This window comes from Canis lupus, chromosome 21 (genome assembly GCF_048164855.1).
Source record: "Canis lupus baileyi chromosome 21, mCanLup2.hap1, whole genome shotgun sequence".
NCBI classification, from domain to species: domain Eukaryota; kingdom Metazoa; phylum Chordata; class Mammalia; order Carnivora; family Canidae; genus Canis; species Canis lupus.
In genome coordinates this window covers 4,768,654-4,796,096 of record NC_132858.1, presented here as the reverse complement: position 1 = coordinate 4,796,096, position 27,443 = coordinate 4,768,654, and the positions used below count along the sequence as shown (strand labels likewise).

The following is a 27,443-nucleotide window of genomic DNA, read 5'->3' as shown; positions in this document are numbered from 1 at the left end:
AGGGGGAGGGGCAGAGGGAGAAGCAGACTCCCCGCTAAGCAGGGAGCCAGCTGTGGGGCTCGATCCCAGGACCCCGGGATTGTGACCTAAGTCAAAGGCAGACAATCAAATGAGCCACCCAGGTGCCCCTAATACATTTCTCACTATCTTTCAAATCCATGCCTACTGTTCTCCTATTGCCTTCAAAGTCTTACTTGAAATGCCAGCCACTGGTCCAGGTTCTGTGCTTAAAAACAAAAATCAAGGCTCAAGACTGAAAATGACTCAGATGAGATGGCTCATCTCTAGGACTACATTTTAGTTTTAGTCCTTGACAGAACTGGTTCTCCAGGGTGGGTGGGGCCACCCTGTATTTATGTCTGGCAATGGGGAAAAGGATCTACAGGACCTGAGAAAATGGAAGGGCTTGACAAAGGTGGGGAAATGTTGTGTTCATAATACTTCACTCCCTATAGTTCCTCATACTAATTCAAAACCTAAAGAGGAAAGATAGATGGGCTGGGACTATCTCACATATTCTATTTATTAAGATCACAAAATACACCTATTTAATGTATTAAAGTAGATATAAGTTTTAAAACTGATTTGTGGGCCAGCTGCATGGGGCTGGGCATGTGGCAGCCACTGAGCTCTGCACAGCAGGGAAAGCCTCCTGGTACCCGCCACTCAGGGAGTTCCATGAAGAATGGGAGGCCACTAGATCCTGCAGACAAGACTGTGATGGATGTCAACTATTTCCAAACAGCAGGATTTGAGGAGCAAGGTAGTGCTTTTCAGGAATAGGAAATTGATGGAAAATCCCTGCTATTGATGACAAGAAATGACATGTTGACAGGACTTCAGTTAAATGGGGTCCTGCTCTGAATATCTGTAAGTATCATGTAAAACCTCTATAGGCAAAACATTGAAACAACTCTTCACAGTACAGCTGAACTGGGTCTTAGACCTCAAAAAATACTAATGACATAATTTCGTTTCATGTGATGAACCTTTGTAAATAGAATACACACGAATGTATATGTAAAGAATTTCAGTCAAATGATATATAATCCTATTGGATAGACAAGGTAACTCATTGGCTGACCTGAACTCAGCCAGGAGGAACAAGGATAACTTGTGGACAGGATGGTTTTCCTGTGAAGCTTGTCAAATAGAGTGATCTTTGACACAATTGAACACTTCTCTCCACTAAAGGGATTTTTCTCCAGATTGCTTTCCCAAAATCCTTTAAAAAAGACCAAATTGAATGATCTCTTGTTATAGATGTAGGGATATTAAAAACAAGAAAACCTGGGGAAGGGGAGAAAAGAGAGATTGCGATCTCCCTTGAATGCCCCTGCTCCTTAGAGCTTGTGTTATTTGTTTTTTGTTGTTTTTTAAAGATTTTATTTATTCATGAGAGACACACACAGAGAGAAAGAGAGAGAGAGAGGCAGAGACACAGGCAGAGGGAGAAGTAGGCTCCACGCAGGGAGCCTGACGTGGGACTGGATCCCAGGTCCCCAGGACCACACCCTGGGCTGAAGGCGGCGCCAAACCACCGGGCCATCTGGGCTGCCCAGCTTGTGTTATTTGGATAGAATTGATAACACTCCTTTTCATAGAGGCTCCTTCAGTTGACCTTGTTAGGGCTTTGCTGGGACCTACTGTGATGTTTGAGATGAACATATGTCATGGCCCTTACAGGAGCAGAACCTCTGAAAACAGAAACTCTGTTGTGTCTTAGGGATACCCATCCATATTCAGCTTCTTTCACAGGAGGTAATGGTATTTTCTGCATAGATTTACTTTCAATTGGCATTTTGTTTCCATAGAAGACAACATTTTTTCACTTTATGATTGGTATTTATAACTAATTTGTTTCTGAAGGAATTTGCCAAGAGTTAAAGATCAAAAAGCCTTGTTACTAGTACAGAATATTTTTATGTATATTCCTTCATGATGGTGTAATTTTTAAAAAGATTTTTATTTTTAAGTAATCTCTACACCCAACATGGGGTTTGAACATATAACCGCAAGACCAAGGGTTGTGTGCTCCACTGACTGAGCCAGCCAGGTGTCCCAATGTGTAATTTGTTTTAATTGCTCTGATGCTTTGTTTGATTTTTAGTTTGAGTACTTGTTTTTAAGAACTTGAAAAGGTGGGCTTGCTACATGTTTGTTCAAAGAGACATTTGTCTGAATTTCTATTTATCAATGCCTTGGTTTTTTTTTAATATTTTATTTATTTATTCATGAGATACACAGAGAGAGATAGGCAGAGACACAGGTAGAGGGAGAAGCAGGCTCCATGCAGGGAGCCTGATGTGGGACTTGATCCCGGGACTCCAGGATCACACCCTGGGCCGAAGGCAGGCTCCAAACTGCTGAGCAAGGATCCCTCAATGCCTTGTTGAATTGGTGCTTTGTGGTCATAATAGCATTATTGCTATTTATTGCTTCAGCTTAAAAAAAAAAAAAAAAGTAAAACTGATTTGTGGCCCCTTTTTTCCCTTTGTCAGGGTTGAGTGGATTTACCTGGCACATAAGAGAACTACACAAATGAGTAAACATATTGAGGATAATGAGAGCCTGCTTTCATCCTGTTGGAGGAGGAAATTAGAACTATGGGAAGGGGAAAGGCTTATTCTAAGAAGCCCAAATGGTACTGGGTTGGAATTGGTTGGAATGTGAGCTCATGATGAGACAGACATAGACAGGGAAATAGGCATGACATGTTTATATGCATGTATGAGTGTATATACACAGAAGGAGATATATTTCCTAGCTCTATCTATTGAGAGGGAGTAGAAGTAATGACACCTCAACTGGGAAAAGGAATACTTCTGGTACCCAGATCTTGGTTTCTAAATATCATTTTCCACTAAAAGGAACCAGGACTCTTTAGAGAATCAGTTCATTTCAAGGCTGGATCAGGGAAAGTACAAGGTGATATATTATACCAGAAAGTAAAGAAATGTATAAAGAATGATAGGACATATTAAAGAAAAGATATAGGAACCAGCTTGGAGGGACTCTCACTGGCCATATCTGAGACAATTTGAGCACCAAAATAAATAATGACAGTTACAGAAACCTCACTGAATTAAACAGGAATCCATAGGTCCATAACTAATACAAAAAATGAACCAATCAACAAATGGGGAAGAAGAGAAAGCTCTGTTTTACAATAGAAAGTGAACTAAAGTATATAGCAGGAATGATGGGATTAGAAAGTCACTGTCTGGCAAGCATCAAAATAATACTTGATTCATGCAAGAATCATTAATAGATGCCACAACTAGTTGGTAAAAACATGAGGAGAGAAAAGGTTGTTACACAGTCTCAAAACATCACTCTATAAAATATTTTTTCATTGGTAAATACAAAAAATGTATTAATTTAGGTTGGAAACCCTGGCAGACATCATCTTAACCAAGCAATAAAAGCTAACCTCACCAGAAATGGAACAAAGTGGTGTGGAGCAGTGCCTGTGTTGCAGAGCAGTACTTCTGTGGTGATTCTGCCCAAAATGCATAACCTGAACCTAATCTTCAGAGAACATCAGACAAACCTGAATTGAGGAACATTCTATAAGGTAACCAGTCTGTACTTTGTTTCTTTTTTTGTAGCCTGTACTCTTAAAAAAATGTCAAGGGAATGAAAGACAAGGCAAATCTGAGGAACTGTTGAAAATTGAAGGAGACTAAAAAGGCACAACAACTAAATGAACATGTAATCCTAGATTAAATCCTGGGCCTTTAAAGCACATTTCTGAGACAGCTGGGGAATGTGAACAAGAACTGTGGGCTGCATGGTGATCTTATAACAATGTTAATGCCCTGATCTTTATGGCGGGAATGGTGCTGACCACACAGGGGAGTTCTTATTTTTAGGAAATTAACACAGCACAGTGTAATAGGGCATTGTGTCTGCAACTTACTCTTAGTGGTTCAGAGAAAATAATATGCATGAAGGTTTATATAGAGAGAGGAAAATAAGGCAAATGTGGTAATATGTTAACACTAAAGAATCTGAGTGAAGGGCATATGGGAATTCTTTACACTATTCTTACAACTTTTCTCTAAGTTTGAATTTTCTTTTAAACTTAAAGAAAAACATTTTGTGAGGGAGAAACTATCTGGATAAAAAGAGGTATATCCTGAATTTCCAATAAAAGAACTGACTTGTAAAATAGAATAAAGCACCCAGCCAGGAGGCTGGGAATATCATTTGCTGGGCTCAACTGGTGGGGCCTGGTGTCTCTCTTGGGCTTTCTGTCTTTTTTTTGGGGGGGGGGCTCTCTGTCTTAAAGGCTGGAGACCATTCCTCTCACCTCTGCCATGTTGATAAGTCCCACAGCCAGGGTCTTATAGCCCAAGATGGTCCGGTTCTTGTAGCGCTTTCTCCTTTGCAACATGATCTGTAGCTTGTTGGCATCTCGCTTCAGGAAATGAGGATACTGCGAAGTACAAAAGAATCAAGCACAGTTAATAAGCAACTGGGTCCTTGGTGGGTTTTCATCCTGCTGGGGATATTTGGCACAACCTTTCTTGCCTGTCTCCTGTCTGTACAAGATGGGGAATCAGGGGTGAAGGAACCACCATTAAGTTGCTGCTGAGGGTCTGATTCTGCAGCTCTGTGGTACACACATGTTCAGAAAACTGCCTCTTTGTTTGCCATGTGATCAAGTGTTTTCTCCATGTGCTTCAATTTGGGCTCCTGGAATTACGATGAGAGACAGACATACTAAAAAGGGATAAGGAGGAGAGGGAAGGAATCAAGATTACAACATGGAGGCGGAATGAGACTGAAGGGGACACACTCAGCTGGGGAGTGGGCTGCAGATTACCAAAGAGAAGTAACAGGGCTGCAGGTAGCCTAAGATAGGATGGGTAGGCTAACAGCCTTATCCAAGGAAAAAGAAAAGCACTTGGGTCTCAGCCTCCTCACTGTGGCTGGCTAAGTGATTGCTTTGGCCCTTTAGGCTAGCTATAGAGGCTCAATTCATTGGGTGACTTTAATTCAATGGGCTATAGCTGCTCTTGGATAAAACAGTCTCCAGATTAAAGGACTATTTAGGGACTAGACTGGACATCAATGACCTAAGATTGAGTACTCACCTGGAGGGAGAAGGTTAATTGGAGTTCTGTTTCTACCAGTCCACTAGCTGGAAGGATGATCTCGTTGGAGCGAAGAATCCTTTTTGAACCCTGAAACCAAGAAAAAATAGGTCAAATTTGTATCATCAAAAATCAGATCAAAAGAAATACTAAGTTTGCAAACTTTTTATTTATTTATTTATTTATTCATGAGAGACACACAGAGAGAGAGGCAGAGACATAGGCAGAGAGAGAAGCAGGCTCCCTCAGGGGAGCCCAATGCAGGACTTAATCCCAGGACCCCTGGTATCACAACCTGAGCCAAAGGCAGATGCTCAACCACTGAGCCACCCAAGTGCCCCTGCAAACAACATTTAAACTCTATTAACTTGGTCCTGGGATGGAGCCCTGAGTTAGACTCCCGGCTCAGCAGGAAGTCTGCTTCTCCCTCTCCCTCTGGCTCCTCCCCTCCACTCATGTTCTCTCTCACTCCCTCTGTCAAATAAATAAACAAACTTAAAAAATTTAAGACTACATTCTTACCAAATAGTTGATCAATTTTTATTATACTCAATAAAATCAAGCCATATCATAGGTATGATTTAAATGTTTTATGCCAAAAAAAAATGTTTTATGCCGTGTTCATAAAAGGTTTTCACATAAAAGCAATTTATTTCTTCATGAGTTTTCCTAACATTCCCAAAGAAGAGCAGGCAGGTAGCAGTACCTTGAGGAGGGGTGTGATCTCCCCATGCTCATCTCTGCTTCCATTCTTCCTCTCAAATTGACACTTCACCTGCACTGTCTTATCTTTGGGCCTTTCTTTTCATGTGCTTTTTTTCTTCTTGGATGCTCATTCGTGCTTCTACATACTGCTAAGGCACTCATCTTTCAGGTCTCAGCTTAATGTTTTCCCAGGAACCTTTCCTTTCAGCCCTACCCCCTCCAACCTGACAACGGGCTAGATACCCCAACATTTTTAGCTCTAAAAATAAAGATGGGCCAAATATTCCTAAAGTGTAAAAAGAGATCAGCAGGAGGGCCTAAGGAATGCCAGTAAATCTGTATAAATTACTTTTCAAAAAAATTAAAAAATTGACAATTTAAACACAATGAAATGCCCAGATTACCAGTACACAGATCAATTAGTTGATAAACACATATACCTGTGTAACCCACATCTGCCTCAAGACATGCATCATTTCTATTGCTCCATAAAAACTCTGATCGGGCAGCCCTGGTGGCTCAGTGGTCTAGCGCCACCTTCAGCCCAGGGTGTGATCCTGGAGTCCTGGGATCGAGTTCCACGTCGGGCTCCCTGCATGGAGCCTGCTTCTACTTCTGCCCCCCCCCCATGAATAAATAAATAAAATCTTAAAAAAAAACAAAACAAAACTCTGTGATCCTTCCCAGACAATTCTACACTGCTCTCTTGGAGGTAAGCACTGTTCTGGTTTCTTTCACCATAGGTTAGTTTTGCCAATCCTAAAATTCCATATAAATGGAATCATACAGTATGTACTATTCTGGTTGGGCTTCTTCAAACATCATCTTTTGAGATTCATACAGGGTATTGCATGTACTAGTAGTTCATTCCTTTTTATTGCCGAGTTGAATTCTATTCTATGAATATATCACACTCTGTCCATTCTACTTTGCTGAACATTTGCATTTAGGTTGTTTCTGGTTTTTGGCTATTATGGCTAATGCTGGCATTCTTTTTTTTTTTTTTTTAAGATTTTATTTATTTATTCATGAGAAACACACAGAGAGGCAGAGACACAGGCTCCCTGCTTCTCTCCCAGGACCTCGGGATCACGACCTGAGCCAAAGGCAGAGGCTCAACCACTGAGCCACCCAGGCATCCTTAATGCTGCCATTCTTGTTACAAGTCTGTGTGGACATGTTTTACCTCTTCTTGGGCAAACACCTAAGGGATGAATTTGCTGGGTCTGTATGTTTAACTTTATGAGAAACTACCAGACCAATTTCCAAAGTGTTGGTACCTTTCCCATTCCCAGAAGCAGTATATGAGAGCTCTAGTTATTCCATATCTTAACCAGTAGTTGGTGTGATCAGGCTTTGAATCATGGATTCTAATGGGTACATATAGTGAAATATCGCTGTGATTGCAATTTGCATTTCCCTGATGACTATCAACCACCTTTCTATTAGTTTACTGGTCGTTTGTAAATTACCATTTTGAAGCGTCCAGGTTTATCTGGGTTTTCAAGTTTTAAGAGTTTTGTTATGTATACAAGTCACATGTCAGAAATAAGTATGTAAATATTTTTTTGCCTATTCATTTTCTTAATGGTATCTTTTGATGAAGTATTTAATTTTGATCAAGTGTACTTTATTATTTTTTTTATGGTTAATGCATTCCTACCTAAGAAATCTCTTGGCTATTCTTAAGATTATGGAATTATTCTGCTGTGTTGGAGCAGATACTCTGCTGTTTCCCTTTAGAAATTTTATAATTTTAGTTTTTATATTTAGGTTTTATATCCATTCCTAATTTTTGTTTTTACAAAATGCAAATTTTGTTTAATGCAGGAAGGAAAATCTAAATACAATATTTCACAATGTTTTGTAATGAGAATAGTGTTATATCATACCAATTAAAAATAATAAAGGAAATTCTGCCTCGTCTGTTGGATAACACTTTTTGTAGTAACCACTATTACGAACAATCTTTTTTTTTTTTTTAGATTTTTATTCATTTATTTATTTAAGAAAGAGATAGAGACAGGGCATGAGCAGGGGGAGGAGGCAGAGGGAGAGGGAGAAGCAAACTACCCTCTGAGCAAGGAGCCTGACAACACAGAGCTCAGGACTCTGGGATCATGACCCAAACCAAAGGCAGACGCTTAAACAACTGAGCTATCCAGGTGCTCCGTGAACAAGAATCTTGACAAAGTTTTCACCTGAGTTTATGGATTTATTTGATTTTTAAAATCTCCATAAAATGAAGCTCAGAAATCCTGAAAAGAATTCAAAATGTGTTTTATATATAGCAGTGGTTCCAACCAGAGGTAGGAGACATTTGGCAATATTTAGAGATATTTTTGGTTGTTATAACTGGTGTGTGCGCGAAGTATCTCTAGAGTGTAGAGGCCAGGGTTGTTGCTGACCATCTTACAATGCACAGAACAGCCCCACATGTTCGATGCTGCTGCTGAGAAACCCTGCTCTAGCCGAAACCGCATCTCCACTGAAGACATGGCTTCTGGGTTAACTCTCCCAAATGGTGGCTGTTTTTTTTCCCATAACCCACATACCACCAGACTGGAGATGGGGAAGGTGTCCTTCTTGTTTTCTTTTTTCTTTTTTTTTTTTTAAGATTTTATTTATTTATTCATGATAGTCACAGAGAGAGAGAGAGAGAGAGAGAGAGAGAGAGAGAGAGAGGCAGAGACACAGGCAGAGGGAGAAGCAGGCTCCATGCAGGGAGCCGGACGTGGGATTCGATCCCGGGTCTCCAGGATCGCGCCCTGGGCCAAAGGCAGGCACTAAACCGCTGCACCACCCAGGGATCCCTCCTTCTTGTTTTCATCATGAGCTCTAGAACATTCTCCCCTCCATCACTCTAAAAACCCTATTCTGAATTGATACCCTTAGTTCATACTGTCCTCTATCCCTTGCTGTTGCTGGGTATAGTCATTCCTGCTCATTTCTTTTCTTTTTTTTTTTTTAATTAATTAATTAATTTATTTATTTATGATAGTCACACAGAGAGAGAGAGGCAGAGACACAAGCAGAGGGAGAAGCAGGCTCCATGCAGGGAGCCTGACGTGGGATTCGATCCCGGGTCTCCAGGATCGCGCCCTGGGCCAAAGGCAGGCGCTAAACCGCTGCGCCACCCAGGGATCCCCCTTTTTTTTTTTTAATTTTTTTTTATTTATTCATTTCTTGATTTTAGCTCCTCACTCACTGTTCCTCTCCTCAGTACTACTCCAGCCATAACTCTCTCTGATTTCAAAATACGTTCTTTCCTATACTTTGGCTGCCTCAATCCCATAATCCCTCTCTTCCAATGATCTTGTTCTTATACTGTCTTACCTACTCACCCATACAGTTATACTCTTATCTTTACCAATAATTATATTACCAATAAATTGGATCTTATCATTACCAATAAGTACAACCAATACCTAATCTCAGTTTCATGCACCCCACTCTCTGATTACCCTTTTCAGCTCATTCTCTCTGGTTTGTCAACAACAATAATCCTTCAGGCCTACCAGGGCCAATAATCCAAGGATCCTTCCATTGTTTCAGTTTTCCTCAGGCTCCTGCTGTCTCTCTTTTCTCCTTACCCAGTTTAATGCCATAGTCAATCTTTATAAACATGTGCTAGCATACAAACTTAATTCCTGTCCTCTGCTGCTATTCTGCTGTACTCATTTGGTAAATCACAACCCTGTTTAAAACCAACTGTACCAGGTGAACATGCCCAGAGAGAATCATATAATCAGGCAAACTGGTCTGTCTGTAATATATGACCTTGAATTTGTAGTGGGCCGACAAGGCAGCCTGGCAATTACTCTGTATTGTCCCAAGTCTTTACACTTTTCTACTCTACTTGATAATGGTACCTTCTCATTTTTCCTCAAACCCCTAACGCCTCCTTACTTCTCCTCACTCTAAGCTGATAACTTTGACAAAATATAAGCAATAGGAAAAGGGTTCCCACAACTCCCAGCATACCTGCCTACTTAGCACATATGCTCATGTTTCCTTCATCCCTCCCGGTACAAAGATGAAGGCTCCACTCCTATCTAAAGTCAACCATTCCACTTGGGCATCAGAGCTCATCCCTTCTCATCTGCTCAAGTGCTCTTCAACCAGTCTTTCCTCTCCTACATAATCAACTTTCCTTTTTATTCTGGATCATTCCCATTAACAAACATGCTGTTATTTCTCTCATCTTAAAAAAAAAAAACCTCTCATCCCTAGGTGCCCTGCTGGGTACCAACCTGTATCTTGCTTTCACTTGATAGCACACTCCTCAAGGGCTGTCTTATTTTTACTCTCCTGAAATCCTTTTATTTCTCTTAAATGCATTCCACTCAACCTTCCTATCTCCACCATGCCACCAAAAATGCTATTGACAAGGTCTCAAATAATTTTCACTTTAAAGAATCTGATATCTGTTCTCATCTCCTTTGATCTATCTGCAGCTTTTAATAGGGCTGATCACTCCTAACTTCCAGCAACACATCCTTCCACGGATGTGGAACCCCATACTCTCTTGGATTTCCTCTTATCCTCTGGCTACTCTTTCTTGGTCTCTTTGCTCTCCTTGCTGACTTCCTTTTTTTTTTTTTTTTTTCTTGCTGACTTCCTAATGTTGAAGTGCCTGTGGCCTAAATCCTTAGACCTGTTCTCTTTTCTATATTCACTCCGCTCCTAATTCTCTCATCCAATCTTAGGGTCTTAAATATACTTAAATATACTCTCTAGATTATATCTCTATACCAGACCTACCTCCTGGACTCTAAACCCATATATTCAATTGTCTATTCAACATCTCCTCCTGGATGTTTAATAGGCATCTGAAACAATACGATAAGCTGAGTTTTGGATTTTTCCCTCCAAATCTGCTTCATCCACAGTCTTCCATCTCACTTAACGGCATTTCCACCCACCAACTGCTTAAGAAAAAATTCTGGCAGGGTGCCTGGCTGTCTTGGTCAGTAGAGCATGTGGCTCCTGATCTTGGAGTCATGAGTTTGAGTGCCTTGTTGGGTGTAGAGAGATTGCTTAAATAAACTTTAAAAAGATAAGGGAAGGGGAAGGGATGAAAAAACTCTGGTGCTGCCCTCATCTCTCGCCTGAATCACTATTATGGCCTGTTAACTGGTCTTCCCGATTTCACTTTCCCATCTATAAGTCTCTTTACCACACAACAACCAGAACAATCCCATCGTTCCTTTGCTCAAAACCCTCTACTTCACGCAGATTGAAAGCCAGAGACCTTGTAATTATCTGCACATCCTGTCCCCCCTACTTCTTTGACTTCATCTACTGTTCTCATTCCTCTCCAGCCTCACTGGGCACCTCCTCTTTTCTCTTGATTCTATCAGACATATTCCTGCCTTAGGGTCTTATCTTGCCTTTTCCTTCTGCCTAGATTGCTCTTTCTCCAGATATTGCATAGCTCTCTCCCTCACCTCCTTCAAAGTCTTTACATAAATGTCATCTTCTCAATGAGGCCTACCCCTGATCACCACATATAATTTGTAACTTCCCTCACCCATCCCTTTATCTTATTTCTCCACAGGACATATCTCCTCCTAATAGCAGCAGCCCTCACTATTTGAACTCTTGCTATCCAAATATGTGCTATAAATACTTGTAAAAATTTCTATCCCAATTGCATTATCTGAATTGCAAACCTGTTAAAACCAATCTACGAGTGCCAGTAACAGGACATAGAATGCAGGGCAGTCATAGGATCACGGTGAGCACTGGCACTTCTTTTTTTTTTATTTATTTTTATTTTTATTTATTTATGATAGTCACAGAGAGAGAGAGAGAGGCAGAGACATAGGCAGAGGGAGAAGCAGGCTCCATGCACCGGGAGCCTGATGTGGGATTCGATCCTGGGTCTCCAGGATCGCGCCCTGGGCCAAAGGCAGGCGCCAAACCGCTGCACCACCCAGGGATCCCAGCACTGGCACTTCTAAAGCATGGTGCTTTACTGTTCTCATCTTTCCCACCCTTCTCCAAAGATTTGCTCTTCATGGGTCCCAGTACTTGCTTCTTCAGGTGCCTGGGGCACTACCAACTTGGGTCTAATTTGAAAATTATCTTTATTATCTTTACGTATCATCTTTAAGCTATGTAACAGCATATCTTCATTTGTAGTATAGAAGCAAAACAATTTATATCTGATACTACAGTATCATTATTTATAGCACATAAAAGTACACATTAAGGAGTATTAAATGCAGTAAAAATTAGGTTCCTGGTGTTTTAAATGCTTCTTTTTTTAAAAAATACAAGATTATTGGTGAATGGTCACAAAGATACTTAAGAGTGCTACAGTAATATTTGAGGAAATAGGTGGAGGTTTCTTGGATGTCTGAGAATTCATTGTTATCTTTCCCATTTAAATAAAGGAAGATAGGCTGCTGCCATCCAACATGTTTCTCAGAATGGATTAGATTTCAAGGAAAGCCTGTAGATAATGTCCTTATTGTGTTTGTTGTCTCCTTCCTTCTACTACAATGATTCTTAAAGTTTTCAGTCTCAGAATCTTTTTACACTCAAAAATTATATACCCAGGATGCCTGGCTGGCTCAGCAGTTGAGCGTCCGCCTTCAGCTCAGGGCATTATCCCGGAGTCCTGGGATAGAGCCCCATATCAGGCTCGCTGCATGGAGCCTGCTTCTCCTTCTGCCTGTGCCTCTGCCTCTGTGTGTGTGTGTGTGTGTGTGTGTGCGCGCGCGCGTGTGTGTGTGTATCTCATGAATAAATAAAATCTTTTTAAAAAATTATATACCCAAAAAGCTTTTAGTTATGTAGGTACATCTATCAGTTTACTGTATCAGGAATTATAATTGAGATATTTAAAAATACGTATTAAAATTCACTTAGGGACGCCTGGGTGGCTCAGCAGTTAAGCATCTGCCTTCTGGCTCAGGGCATGATGCTGGAGTCCTGGGGATTGAGTCTCACATCAATGACTTTTAGGGATACTCAGAGTTGTGCAAACATTACCACAATTAATTCTAGAGCATTTTTATCATCCCAAAAAGAAACCCCATACTCTTTAGTTGTCACCCTATTAACCTTCTCAGCCCCTATCCCCAGTTGCCTATCCCCTAGGCAACTACTAATTTACTTTCTGACTCTATCATTTTACCTATTGTGGATATTTCATATAAATGGAATCATACAATATGTGGTCTTTTGTGCCTGCCTTTTATTTAGCACGATGTTTTCAAGGTTTGTCCATGTTGTAGCATGGACATACTACATTATTTGTTTTTATTGCCAAAGAATACCCATTGCATGGATATACCACCTTTTACATATCCACTTATCAGTTAATGGACCTGGTTTTTTCCCAATTTTTAAGTATTATGAATAGATGCTGCCATGAACATTTATGTGTAAGGTTTTATGTGGACATGTTTTCACTTCTCTTGGGCACCATCTAGTAGTGGAATTGCTGCATCACCTGGTAACTCTATGTCACACCTTTTTAGGAACTGCCAGTCTGTTTCCAAGGTGGCTACATCATTTTATATTCTCAACAGCAGTATGAAGCAGGGGGCATACTTCTACATTTCTGCGAATCTCTTTAATGCCTGGCTAACAGAAGACAGCTGGATTCTCCTACCTGCTTCTGTATTCAATTTGTTGCAAAATATTGTTTTGGTTGAGTATATGAAAAAAATCAATACTCAAGGAGATACGAAGTTAAAAACAAAGGAAGGAGGCTTTTGTAGCACTGTTAAATATTAAAATCCAATTTATTAACAGAAAAAGGACATCAGTGGAAAAACTGGGAAATCTGAATAAAGCCTTTAGTTTAGTTAATAGTATTGTACCAACGATAATTTCTTAGTTTTGATAAATGTACTATGATTAAGAAAAATGTTAACCCTGGGAAAAGCTGGGTGAAGGGAATATAGGAATTCTATGTACTATCCCTGCACCTCTTCTGCAAATTTAAAATTATTTCAAAATAAAGTGTTAAAAATAAAATCCAATCCATTGGTCTATTTTGTTCTTAGAACAGATCTTTTACCCAGCATGATTTTGTAACATCATGCATTGGTAATTTGGAAAGCACTGGTTCACTGAGTTAGGCAAACATTTCAAATGTTACACATTTTACTATTTGTACAATTTAAAAAATTATTATCATTACTATCACCACTGATCTCTTTAGAAAAGTCCTTAAGAACTGAGAAGCTGGGAAGCTTATAGTGACAGACACATTTTCCAAAATTCTAATTTTCATTTGAAAGATCCAATTTCATTTATCATTGGCTTAAAGTATTTTCAGTTGTTTCCCTTGAAGTGATAGGTTCACTTTGTTTGTTTTCAAGAAAATATCTTCCAAGTAGCTGAGTCGGAATAACCAGATTGTCTGTTCTTTCACATAAAAATAGTGCTCCATAACAAAAGCAGCTACTTAGTGAATTTATCTGAGAGAGAGAGAGAGAGCATACATGCACAAGCATGAGTAGGATAGGTGCAGAGGGAGAGAGAATCTTAAACAGGCTCCACACCCTGTGCAGAGCATGGGGCTCCATCTCACAACCCAAGATCATGACCTAAGCTGAAATCAAGAGTCAGATGCTTAAATGACGGAGCTACCCAGGTGCCCCCAAAAGTAGCTATTTTAATTCACAACTGACTTGGACAAGTATTTAAGACAAGAAACATACTTCACTATGAAGTAGAAGTACTCTCTATGCATGTTTGGGACACCTGGCGGGCTAAGTCAGTTAAGTGTTCAGCCCTTGATTTCAGCGTGGGTTATGATCTCAGGCTTATGAGCCCTGCAGCAAGCTCTATACTCAATGGGGAGTCTTAAAAAAAAATGGGGAGTCTTTTTGAGATTCTATCTCTTCCTCCTTCTGACCCCCACCCCTCCCCACAACGTGTACTCTCTCTCAAATAAATAAATCAATCTGAAAAAAAAAGAAGTATTTTATGCAATTTCCCATTTCTGTTTTATCCTCTCACTGCTGTGTCTCCTGTGCCTGTAGCAATGCTTTGCATATAATAGATGCTCAATAAAAACTTATTAAATGAATGAAGAAATGAATAAACAAGTCACTGGATAAATGAATGTGATAACATCTGTAATTACTTTCAGCTTCTTGGAAGAAAAGCAATAAAAAATTCAGAATATTTATAGTTTTTTTGTTATAATTTAAAATTTTACAGAATGTTAAATATTTAATCAGGAAATAAAGGATATTATTTCTTTTGGCAAAGGCATTTGACTGTGGGAACGGCAAAAACAGCGGGCAACTTTCGGAACTATACCAACAGTGTTTGCATTGGAAAGCAATAGCTTTTAGCAAAGGCAACAATTTCTGAAAATGGGAACCCTGGCCATGACCTAGAAATGGGTGTAAGATCAGGGCAGGAAGCAAAGACACTGAAAATCTCCACTTGTGCATCATTGTCTCATACTTGCTTTTTCAACATGCCTGGGAACGTTTCACAAAATTTGGAGGAATTATGTACAAAGATGAACAGGGAATTAGAATATAAAGTAGGACATGCACAAATTCATTAGGAGTGCTCAAATGCTTTAAGTTTTGTTTTGTTAATATTTTATTCATGAGAGACACAGAGAGAGGCAGAGACACAAGCAGAGAGAGAAGCAAGCTCCTCATGAGGGACTTAATCCCAGGACCCTGGGATCACGCCCTGAGCCAAGGGCAGATGCTCAACCGCTGAGCCAACCAGGTGCCCCAAATGCTTTAAGTTTTGAGGACTAAATGAAGATAACATATTTACCTCAGAAAGAGAACTGAGGACCTCTTCCATGTGCATGGTACACATACTGTGAGTGCTACAGATGTGGATTTTAATACTAGAACAATAAACTACTGCATCATAGCTGATCTAACTAATAAAATATGCTGGTTAGTAGGGAGTTACCATATAGTTCACTACTTTTCAATGAGTAAGAATTCACTAAATATACCATTCTTAAGCTGAAGAATCTAATTATTATTTAATGACTCCAGGATCTCAGTAAACTCTAGGGAGTCATCATTAGGAAGGACTTAACAGTTAAGGAAGGTATAGCAGTGGAGCTTAATGAGATTATATCAATTATCTGCTCTTTAGTTTCTAGTACCACTTCCGCCACCTGGTAATTAGCTGGCAACAGGTAAACTCCTTAACCTTCCTGTAGTTCAGTTCTCCCTTCTTTCCTGAACTTTGGGAATGCTTACAGTATGAATGTTTGTGAAACATTCTTGAAGATACTGAGTAAGGATCTTCAAGGATACTCCTATAAGGAGTTAAATGTGTGGCTTACTTAGAAGTTAAAATATTCTAGTAAATTTTTAATTGCCAAGTCTGAAACAATAATCTATTAATTTCTTCTACCTTATAGAAAACCCCCAAAGTGCTTCTCCAATCATGCATTGTTTGGACCCAGAAACCCTGGATGTAAGACTGAAACAGGCATTGGCCACCACAGCAATTTCTGAATCATTTATCAAACAGTTTAGCATCTGTATCACCCAATCTTGATACTGTACTAATCCTGTTAGATATGCAGGGCAGGAAGGTCCAAGTTTTTAGTCTTCAGACAAAGAAACTAAGTGGTTTAACTAAGAAACAGAACTGGGACTCATTAGGTCTCATGAGCTCAGACATTTTACACTATTGCTCCTTGTGTGGCTGAGAGGAAGGAAGGAATGGAGGGAAGGAGAGAAGAGGTAGCCATCAGTATTTCTGGAGTCCCAACAGTAGGCAAAAAGTTTCCAGCTTCCTTGGACCCTGAATAAACAATCCTGCTCAACTCACCTGTAGCTTCACAGCAATGACCACTGAGTTCAGATCTTTGTCCATTTCTTTAAGCATGACAAGTTTCTTCAGGGTCAAGCTGAACAGCCTAGAAAAATTTTGAGAAAGACAATCCAGTCAAACATAAGGAACTTATGAGAAAAGTGACAGATGATGTTGGGGAAACACTGTTTTACCTCTTAGAGTAGGAATGTTAGAATGCCAAACTGTGTCCTCCTTTAGTAAAAGAGCACCTTCCTATTTAACTCTGATACTTGAGAATTGTCAAAAGGTACCTTATTCCATGAACTTCTGTGGATACCCAATGATCTCAAGGTAAAACTGACATACTTTTTTACTCCTAATACATGGGAGCAATTTCTGAGAGGAGAGGGGGATAGGTATACCAAGGGCAGGCATAGATGTTTATTTTGCTTATTCGGTCCCTCTTCTACTTTACATCTAATCACACCTGAAACATTTACAGCTGTAAATTTGTAGCAACAAAGAGATAATCCACACAAATGAAAAAGATATTATTTGCAGAAAGTGATTTAAATGGCCACAGTTTGGATTTTAACTGAATTGCGCATCGGGTAGCAGGAAATCCTCAGTGCCACAATCAGGGAGTCCCCCTTCACTCAAAGAGAACTATCCCTTGTTCTTGAGTCAGGAACTATAATCTGACTTGACCTTGCCTAACCAAGACAGGCTACCCTGGTCTTCTAGTAGGAGCTGGGAGGTAAAAAATTAATACTGTCTTTCTGCTTCTGGTTTGAGTAGTTCGAGTTCAAAACATTCTCTTCCTTGGAGAGGCTATGGTGAATGAGGAGTCATACAAAGGATGCTGCTTACTAGAGTCATAACAAGTCCTCAGATTAGACTCCATTTTACGCTCCCTCTTTCCACTGCTGTAGCTCTCTTGCCCCTGTTTACTACTTGTCTTACCTTTTTCTACTCCTTCATCACACTGTAAGCTCCAGTCATATTGAATTTGTTAGGTCTTTGGGTACCACACTCCTCTGGGCCTTCTATGAAAGGGCTGAGCACAACAGTGTAGTTGCTCAGCAAATATCTGTTAAATAAAATTTTAGAATTTCCTAATTCCTCCTCAGTCATTGACTAGGGCTCCCTCAACTGTGCTCCTAAAACCTGCTCAGGTTTGCTAAACTGGAATCACCTGGGTTCATGCTCATTCTTCCAATATCTCCCCCTCAATGCCTACCCACAGTGTTGTATGTTTCTCTTTTCCCTTCAGAGTAGAGATGTGCTAGCCCCAAAGGAACTCTGATTCTGCCAACACCGAAGGGATTATTACATTCCACATAGTTGGCTATTAAGAAATATAACTACAAAAAAAAAAAAAAAAGAAATATAACTACATTGTTCAACTGATTTTCAAGCCTTGCCAGAAAGGAAAGGGAATATGACTGGAGGAACAAATGGAAGAGACTGGATATACCACATTTTGTTGCTCATCAAAGGCTGCTAATTATGAATGCTTTCAATGGGTTAGGTTTTTGCTTCTTTCCAAAGCAAACATTTTCTACCTTTAGACTGATCGGGTGCTTAATAAACTCACTGCAAGATATAAAGAGTCACAAGGATAAATCTGGAACACGTGTTTCTTTCCCTTTGCTGTGATCCTTCTTTACTCTTTTACACATTCCACATATTTAGTGAGCATTTCCTGGGCACTGGATTAGTTGTTAAAACTAAAAAGGATGTGCCCCTTAGCCTCATGGAGATGACACAATCCAGAGGGGAAGACAACTAATGACTTACATTATACTACTTGTCTTCTGCTCTTTCATGTGCCGCAAGGCTCTGGACCATCTTTCCTCTTACATAACATATAAAAATTGTAGGATGATATGGCAGAGTTTTGTTAGGAAGGAATAACACATCACAGACCAATAAATGTTTATTGAACAAATAAATAAGGCTTTACGCCACAGCACTTATGTCAACTAGCCAAGAATGATTTAATACATTAGGTAACAAAGCAATAGCAAGACTGGATATGCTCAGTGTTTGCTTAGAAACTAGACACACCACATTGATTTCCATTTTATTGGCAATCAGTTCAATAGATCTTTTTATTTGTGTTTTTAATGGTATGACTCAAAGAGATGTGGGGGCTTAAATGAATTCTAGTTCTTCAAAGTATAAGAAAAATGTCTATGACTCATTATGCATCTACCAGGTACCAGTTGCTGGATATATACTGTGTTATCTCATGTAAGTCTCACAGTAATTCTAAGGGGTGGGAAATATGCCCATTTTACAGATAGGGATGCCAGGAGGATTAAGAGACTTGCCCAAGATCACACAGAAAATGGTCGAGCCAAGATGCAAATTTAGGTCTATCTTAGCCAGAACCCAATTTAAGTTACTTACAAGGCACTTTATTAGAAAGTTAGAAGAAATTATTTAATTACAAGTAAATATTTTCAACATATATTTTCATATAACAGAAAAAATTCAAGGAAATAGACAAATTTCTCCTTAAACCCACACTTACACATAGTTGACTGTAACAGTCCCAGACAGTTCTAAGAATGACTAAGCCTGACAGAGCCTGGCAAGATGTTCTGACTGGAGGTGCCGCAATGCATGAGAGGCTGAGTTAGATTCTGATCCTTGGTTTTCTTGTTACCCTGTTTTCTTGGTTGGGTACTTCTTTATGCAGTAAAAATACAGAATCTATGGCCTAAAAGGAAGGGTCCTTCTCTGAGCATATGCCTTTTAAAATTTTTTAATTTTATTTGTTTTTACAGAAAAAGAGCACAAACGGGGAGTGGCAAGCAGCAGGAGAAGGAGAAGCAGGCTCCTGGCTGAGCAAGGATCCCAATGTGGAGCTCCATCCCATGACCCTGGGATCATGACCTAAGCCGAAGGCAGACACTTAACCGACCAAACCACCCAGGCATCCCCATCATACTCCTGTTCTAATCTGTTTTTCTACAGCAGAAAAAAAAAAACAACTTCACACTAAAATTATAAACAATAATAATTCCAAGTGTTGGTGAAGATGTGGTATAACCAGAAGTCCCCTGTGTGGCTGGTGAGAGTGCAAAATTGTACAATCATTAAAAAAAAAAACCGTTTAGTAGTTTATTTTTAGTAGACATTAACTACATTCCTATTCCTATGCCTTGCTCTCAAGAGAACCCAAGAACAATGAGGGCACAGACCAAAAAAGACAGGTACAGGAGGGGTGCCTGGGTGGTTCAAATGGTTAAGCATCTGCCTTCTGCTCAGGTTGGATCCCAGGGTCATAAGATCGAGCCCCACATAGGGCTCCCTGCTCAGGAGGGCAGTCTGCTTCTCCCTCCCCTGCTGCCCCTTCCAGCTCTGCTCATGCATTCTCTCTCTCAAATAATAAATAAAATCTTAATAAAAGGTACTATTGGGGTGATATGTTCACTATCTTAGTTGTAGTGATGTTTTCAAGGATGTATTTATGTCAAAACTTGTCAAACTGTACACTTTAAATATGTGCAGTTTATTGCATGTCAATTATATTTCAATGAACTGTTTTTAAAAAAATATTTTATTATTTGCTTGAGACAGCATACACATGCAAGAGAGAGATCAACAGTGGGAGAGAGGGGCAGAAGGGAAGATTATTTTTGAGCCAAATAACCTGGGATTCCAGGTACCTCTTTTTTTTTAAAGGAAGTTTCTACCCAGTGTGCTAGAGGCTGCTAATTGCCTACCCAACATCTATTTTCCTTTTCCTACTTAATAACAGAGCACCAATTTTTAGCTGAGCATGTTGCTTCCTAAAAAAAGCATCATGCTTTCCAGCTTCTTTTGCTGCTAGGTGAAAACACATGGCTAAAATTTGGGCAATGTGTAAGTGGACATATTAGGTAGGACTTGCAGGAAGATTTTTTTTTAAGATTTTATTTATTTTATTTATTCATGAGAGACACACACACACACACAGAGAGAGAGAGAGAGAGAGAGAACGGCAGAGACATAGGCAGAGGGAGAAGCGACTCCATGCAGGGAGCCTGACGTGGGACTCAATCCCACGTTTCCAGGATCACACCCCAGGCGGAAGGCAGTGCTACAACGCTGAGCCACCCAAGCTGCCTGCAGGAAGATTTTTTAAAGGGAATCCACTCACTTGACAGATCCTTTCACCTTCTAGTCTGCGATGCAGGCTAATGGCTTTATTTGTTTATTTTTTGAAAATATTTTATTTGAGAGAGAGAGAGAGAGAGAGAGAGAGGCAGAGGGAGAAGCAGGCTCCAAGCAGGGAGCCTGATGTGGGACTTGATCCCGGGTCTCCAGGATCACGCCCTGGGCTGAAGGCAGCACTAAACCACTGAGCCACCTAGGCTGCCCTAGAAGTGGTTTAAGGACTTTCTTTTTTGCACAGCAAGATTTTCATCAACCATTTACTGTATATATCTTTACTGTAGTTAGCTCTATGCTAGAAGCTATAAGGTACATAGAAAAATGAGGCATAATCTCTGCTTTTGAGCAGTTTATAACCTAGTTACCTAGTTGAGAGGACAGGATTTAAGTATATCAATTATCTAACAAATGTAATGGTGCATACAAAATTAAGTACTAAATTACGTAAAAGATCATGAGTAATTGTGTTACAGCTTCAGTGAAGACATTACTTGAGCCCAACTAAATTCTTTCAAGAAATTTTCTTCAGATCCCACTCGACTGAATCTGAAAGAATAAGGCTGTATACTTGATAAGTAGATGGAGAATGATAGAAAAATATAATAACAAGAATCTTTTGAAGCCTTCTAAATTATTCTATTTTATTCTTCATTGTAAGATGAAGGAGAAACACCCTTAAATGACATCTACAAACAGTCTCCAACCTGTATTTCACAGCTGCCTCAAAATTGCTCCATGCAAATCAGAACTAGGGAGGCTCACCAAAAGAGAATAGTCATATTCCACCCTCACTCCCCAAATCTCCTTTCTTCTAGGTATCAGTGAACAGTGAGGTGGCCATGTTTTGGACAGGAAAGATGGAAGAAAGGAGAAGCAAAGATCTGGATGGAATAAAACACTGCATGATCAATCTCTGAATTACATTGACAGTCCTTTTGGGACCAGAAGACAAGTGACCTGGATGGTTTTTTGTTGTTTTGTTTTTTTTTTGTTTTTTTTTTTTTTGTCCTATCAAGAAATGACTATGTTATATGAGGAAATCAATTTTTTCTTCCCTTTAGTTTTTTTTTTTTAAGATTTTATTCATTTATTCATGAGACACACAGAGAGAGAGGCAGAGACACAGGTAGAGGGAAAAGCAGGCTCCATGCAGGGAGCCTGATGTGGGACTCGATTCTCGGACTCTGGGATCACGCCCTGAGCCAAAGGCAGATGCTCAACCACTGAACCACCCAGGCGTCCCCTTTAGTTCTTTAATCACAAGATGGGAAGAAGCAGCTCTACCTTCTCTCTGCAACAGCACTTATAAGACAAAGAGCAAATCAGCAGAAAAAGTTATGGAAAAGTTTTTCCTTTGTGAGAGTAATGTTCATTTTTACAATTGCTTCTATTTTCTGTACCTGTAGATATCTGGATGAGCTTCAATAATAATAACAACACAAAGGTAAATTTTTAGGCAGCGTAATTTCACTGCTTAAGAAGTTACTTGAGGGGCATCTGGGTACCACTTGGGGCACCTGGATGGCTCAGTTGGTTGAGGGTCAGACTCTTGATTTCAGCTTGGGTCACAATCTTAGGGTTGTGAGACTGAGCCCTGTATTAGGCTCTGTGCTGAGCATGGAGCCTGCTTGGGATTCTCTCTCCCTTCCCTCTACCCATTCTCTTGCTCATGCACTTGCAATCCCTTTCTCTCAACAAACAGATAAACAAATAAAACTAGTAACTCTAAAGCAGATTTTTAAAAAGCAAAGCAACTCAATTTTATCATCCCAAAAGGCACAATTTTGGAGAGATAGCTTAAATGAGATGCAGAGAGGAATGGATTTTACAATAAATGGGTAAGAGGAAAAAAAGACTCCCTGTCTGTACTTGTCTCACAAAAAAATCTGATGGAACCAGGCATTGTTCAGATGGAAGCACAAGGGAATGAGGAAAAAACCCAGACCCAAACAAAAAAACATAAACCACAAAGATACCTTTTATTCTCTAGCTATTAGATGTGACTTTCTATGAAGCAGAGGTACATACAATTTTAAGTAAACCCCTAATTTTCAGGCACTTAGCATATGTCTATTTTGGGGAGGAGCTCCAGTGGCGCAATCGGTTAGCGCGCGGTACTTATTTTGGGGGTAAAAAATGCCAATTACTTGCACATATCAGTGAGATTTATAACATTTCCTCCCCTTTCTACAATTTCCTTGAATATACTCTTCTGGAAAGGGCCTTAAATATGGGGGAAATGGGGAGAAGGGTCTTGTTATTAAAACTACACATGAAAATTCTTATGTCTGCAGCTCCTGTAGTAACAGAACAGACTTAAATGTTAAGTTTATCATCTACAAAATAGAATTGCTATGTGAGCTAACAACTGTGAAAAGTACCTAAGCATAGAGCCTAGAATATCAGAAGTGCTCAAAAAGGTGAAGTGCCAAAAAAAAAAAAAAAAAAAAAAAAGGTTAAGTGCCTTCCTTATCCTTTGCTCAAAGGAACCCTTCATACCATCAGCAACTGCCATGTCCTTGGTGACTTAAATTACAGTCCTTCAATATAACAACACTTTAATCCATGTGTTTCAGTGATAGAAGTAGAAGAGGTGTGTCAGAAGAACAAAACAAAAACCCTCCAAATTTTGGTCTAGCCAAAAATAAGTGATCAGGGTACCTGGATGGCTCAGTCAGTTAAGCATTTGCCTTCAGCTCAGGTCATGATCCCAGGGTCCTGGAATTGAGCCTTGCATCAGGCTCCTTGCTTGGCAGGGAGCCTACTTCTCCCTTACCCCCTCGCTTGTGCTCTCTCTCTCAAATAAATAAATAAATAAAACCTTAAACAAACAAACATAAGTGATCTGAGTCAGGAGCAAGAACCAATAAAGTACATTAAAACAAAAATATATTTGAGGGAAACTCCCAAGGAAGCATGGTTGAACAGTAGGGAATTATTAATACATCTTATCACATTTATAAGTTTGAAAGAAAAAATGCAATTACTTTATTAGATGCTAAAAAGGTATTTGATGAATTTCACCATACATTCCTAATCTTATTTTTTGTAAAGATTTATTTATTTTAGAGAGAGTATAAGAGAGTGTGAGTAGGGAGAGGGACAGAGGGAGAGAATTTTTTTTTTTTAAGATTTTATTTATTTATTCATTCATAGACACAGAGAGAGAGACAGAGACACAGGGAGAAGCAGGCTTCATGCAGGGAACCCAATGTGGGACTTGATCCCAGGTCTCCAGGATCACACCCCAGGCTGCAGGCGGCGCCAAACCACTGCGCCACCGGGGCTGCCCAGGAGAGAATTTTCAAGCGGAATCCCTACTGAGTGCAGAGCCATTGCAGGACTACTTCATTACCCATGAGATCATTGCACTACTTCATTACCCATGAGATCATCACCTGAGCCAAAATCAATAGTCATAGCTTAACCAACTGAGCCACCCAGGTGCCCTTATATTCCTGATTTAAAAAAAAAAAAAAAAAAAAGACCTTTAGGGGCCCCCTGTTGACTCAATCTGTAAAGCATGGGACTCTTTTTTTTTTGTATTTCTTTTAATTCGATTAAAAGATTTCTATATGAAAAGATTACTATATGTTCGATTTGCCAACATATAACACCCAGTGCTCATTCTGTCAAGTGCCCCCCTCAGTGCCCATCACTCAGTCACCCTATCCCCCTGCCCACCTCCTCTTCCACTACCCCTTCCTTGTTCATTTCCCAGAGTTAGGAGTCTCTCAGGTTTTTCACCCTCTCTGATTTTTCCCACTCATTTTCTCTCCTTTCCCCTATAATCTCTTTCACTATTTTTTATATTCCTCATATGAATGAAACCATATAATGGTTATAATGATCTCTGGTTTATGAGTTCGAGCCCCACACTGGTTGTAAATATTACTTAACACTTTTTTTAATTTAAAAGAACCTTAGGAAAACAACAATAGAAAAATATTTCCTTAACATAAACTTAAGAAACATATACTTTCCATAGTCAGCATCAGGATTAAAGATGAGAGACCACAGCATTCCTTCTGAAGACAGGAACAATATAAGAGCCTGTTATTTATATACAACCTTTCTTGAAAGCTGGCTGAAGTAATTAGAAATAAATTATATCAGGAGGCCTGAGTGGCTCAGTTGGTTAAGTGTTGGACTCCTGGTTTTGGCTCAGGTCTTGATTTCTGGGTTGTGAGACTGAGCCGCACAGGCTCTGTGGCCAAGCAGAGTCTGCTTCAGATCCTCTCCCTCTCTGTGTGTCCCTCTCCCCTACTCACTTTCTATCAAATAAATAAATAAATAAATAAATAAATAAATAAATAAATAAATAAATAAATAAATAAATAAATAAATAAAGTCTAAAGAAAAAAAAAGAAATGGGGATCCCTGGGTGGCGCAGCGGTTTAGCGCCTGCCTTTGGCCCAGGGCGCGATCCTGGAGACCCGGGATCGAATCCCACGTCAGGCTCCCGGTGCATGGAGCCTGCTTCTCCCTCTACCTGTGTCTCTGCCTCTCTCTCTCTCTCTCTGTATGACTATCATAAATTAAAAAAAAAAATGATATCAAAGCTGAAAGGAGGGCAAAAAACAATCCCCATTTGCAGATATATGAGTGTTACTAGAACTCAAGAGAATACACCAAAAGACTACTAGAATCATTATGAAAATATAAACATAAATATATAAAAATAAAAATGCAAATAATCAAAAGTTAATTTTTTTTAAAGATTTAATTATTTATTTATGATAGACATAGAAAGAGAGGCAGAGATACAGGAGGAGGGAGAAGCAGGCTCCATGCCGGGAGCCTGACGCAGGACTTGATCCCGGGACTCTAGGTTCGCGCCCCGGGCCAAAGGCAGGCGCCAAACCGCTGAGCCACCCAGGGATCCCCTCAAAATTTAAATTTGAAAGGAAGCAGAGATGCACACTGCAGTATTCAAGAGGGAAATGATTTTGTAATTAACTTCAAAATACTTCGGAAAAAATTTTAATAATTGTCCAATCTAGGTGATGAATATATGGGGTTCATTAAACCCTTCTCCCTACTTTTCTGTAGGTTTAAAAAAATTTCATAGTAGAAAGAAAAAAAGAAAGAGAAAAAGGAAGGGAGGGAGGAAAGAAGGGAAGGAAGGAAGAATGGTAGGCAGATGCCAGAAGAGCTCTAGGGAGGGGATCCCCGGGTGGCGCAGCGGTTTAGCGCCTGTCTTTGGCCCAGGGCGCGATCCTGGAGACCCGGGATCGAATCCCACATCGGGCTCCCGGTGCATGGAGCCTGCTCCTCCCTCTGCCTGTGTCTCTGCCTCTCTCTCTCTCTCTCTGTGTGTGACTATCTTAAAAATAAACATTGTATTTAAAAAAAAAAAAAAAAAGAGCTCTAGGGAAAAGAGTAAAGAAGAGAGCTTTATCCAGTAGATTATTAACATATATTCTAAAGCCAAAGTAATGAGAACATTGAGGTATTGGGAAAAAGAATAAACAAAGAGATCAAATGAAGAGAATAGTGTCCAAAATTAGACTCAAATATAAACAAAAATTTATTGTATGCAAGAAATAGATGAGTTACTCAATTAATAAATAATATTGGAAAACTGGCTAGCTATTTGAATAAAAGCAATGATGGCTCTCTATCCTACCCCTTACAGAACTGTAAACACAGATAAAATATATTTTAGAAATGAGAGTTAAGGGGATCCCTGGGTGGCTCGGCGGTTTGGCACTTGCCTTTGGCCAAGGGCGCTGTCCTGGAGTCCCGGGATCGAGTCCCACATCAGGCTCCCTGCATGGAGCCTGCTTCTTCCTCTGCCTGTGTCTCTACCTCTCTCTCTCTCTCTGTCTCTCATGAATAAATTAAAAAAAAAAAAAAAAGAAATGAGGGTTGGGGATCCCTGGGTGGCGCAGCGGTTTAGCGCCTGCCTTTGGTCCAGGGCGTGATCCTGGAGACCCGGGATCAAATCCCACATCAGGCTCCCGGTGCATGGAGCCTGCTTCTCCCTCTGCCTGTGTCTCTGCCTCTCTCTCTCTCTGTATGACTATCATAAATAAATTAAAAAAAAATTTAAAAAAGAAATGACGGTTAATTAAAACATTTTCAGGAAAACAAAAACTGGCAGTTTACTACCATAAACTCTCATTAATGTATATAGGTAATCCTATCTGCTGCTATGTAACAAATAAATGACTTAAAATAGTATACATTTATTTATTTTTTTTTTAAATTTTTTTTAATTTATTTTTATTTATTTATGATAGTCACAGAGAGAGAGAGAGAGAGAGGCAGAGACACAGGCAGAGGGAGAAGCAGGCTCCATGCACCGGAAGCCCGACGTGGGATTCGATCCCGGGTCTCCAGGATCGCGCCCTGGGCCAAAGGCAGGCGCCAAACCGCTGCGCCACCCAGGGATCCCTAGTATACATTTATTATCTCACAGTTTCTGTGCATCAGAAATTCGGAAGCATCTGAGTTGGATGGTCCTGACTTAGGGTTTCTTATGAGGTTGCAGTCAAGATGTTAACCAGGGCTGCAATCATCTTGCCCACAGCTGCAAGATCTTCTTCCCAGGTGGCTCATTTACAAGTACTGGTAGTTGACAGGTGGCCATAGTTCCTCTCCCAGGGCTGATTCAAAATCTCATGACATAGCAGCTGGCTTCCCCACAGAGTGAATGTTCCAAGAAAGAGCAAGGTAAAAGGAGCAATGTATTTTATGACCCAGCCT

General features: G+C 39.9%; 1 protein-coding gene across 2 annotated transcripts in view; it reads right to left on the bottom strand.

The window, feature by feature from the left end:
- The window catches only part of KLC2 (kinesin light chain 2), a 158,971-nt gene that overhangs the window by 47,865 nt on the left and 83,663 nt on the right, over positions 1-27,443 (bottom strand). For both annotated transcript variants that reach the window (XM_072789973.1, XM_072789974.1), the window contains exons 2-4: positions 16,602-16,689; positions 5,103-5,192; positions 4,316-4,441 (exon numbers count right to left, since the gene is read on the bottom strand). In XM_072789973.1, coding sequence (XP_072646074.1) covers positions 4,316-4,441; positions 5,103-5,192; positions 16,602-16,689 — 304 coding nt within the window. The remainder of the gene's footprint in view (positions 1-4,315; positions 4,442-5,102; positions 5,193-16,601; positions 16,690-27,443) is intronic.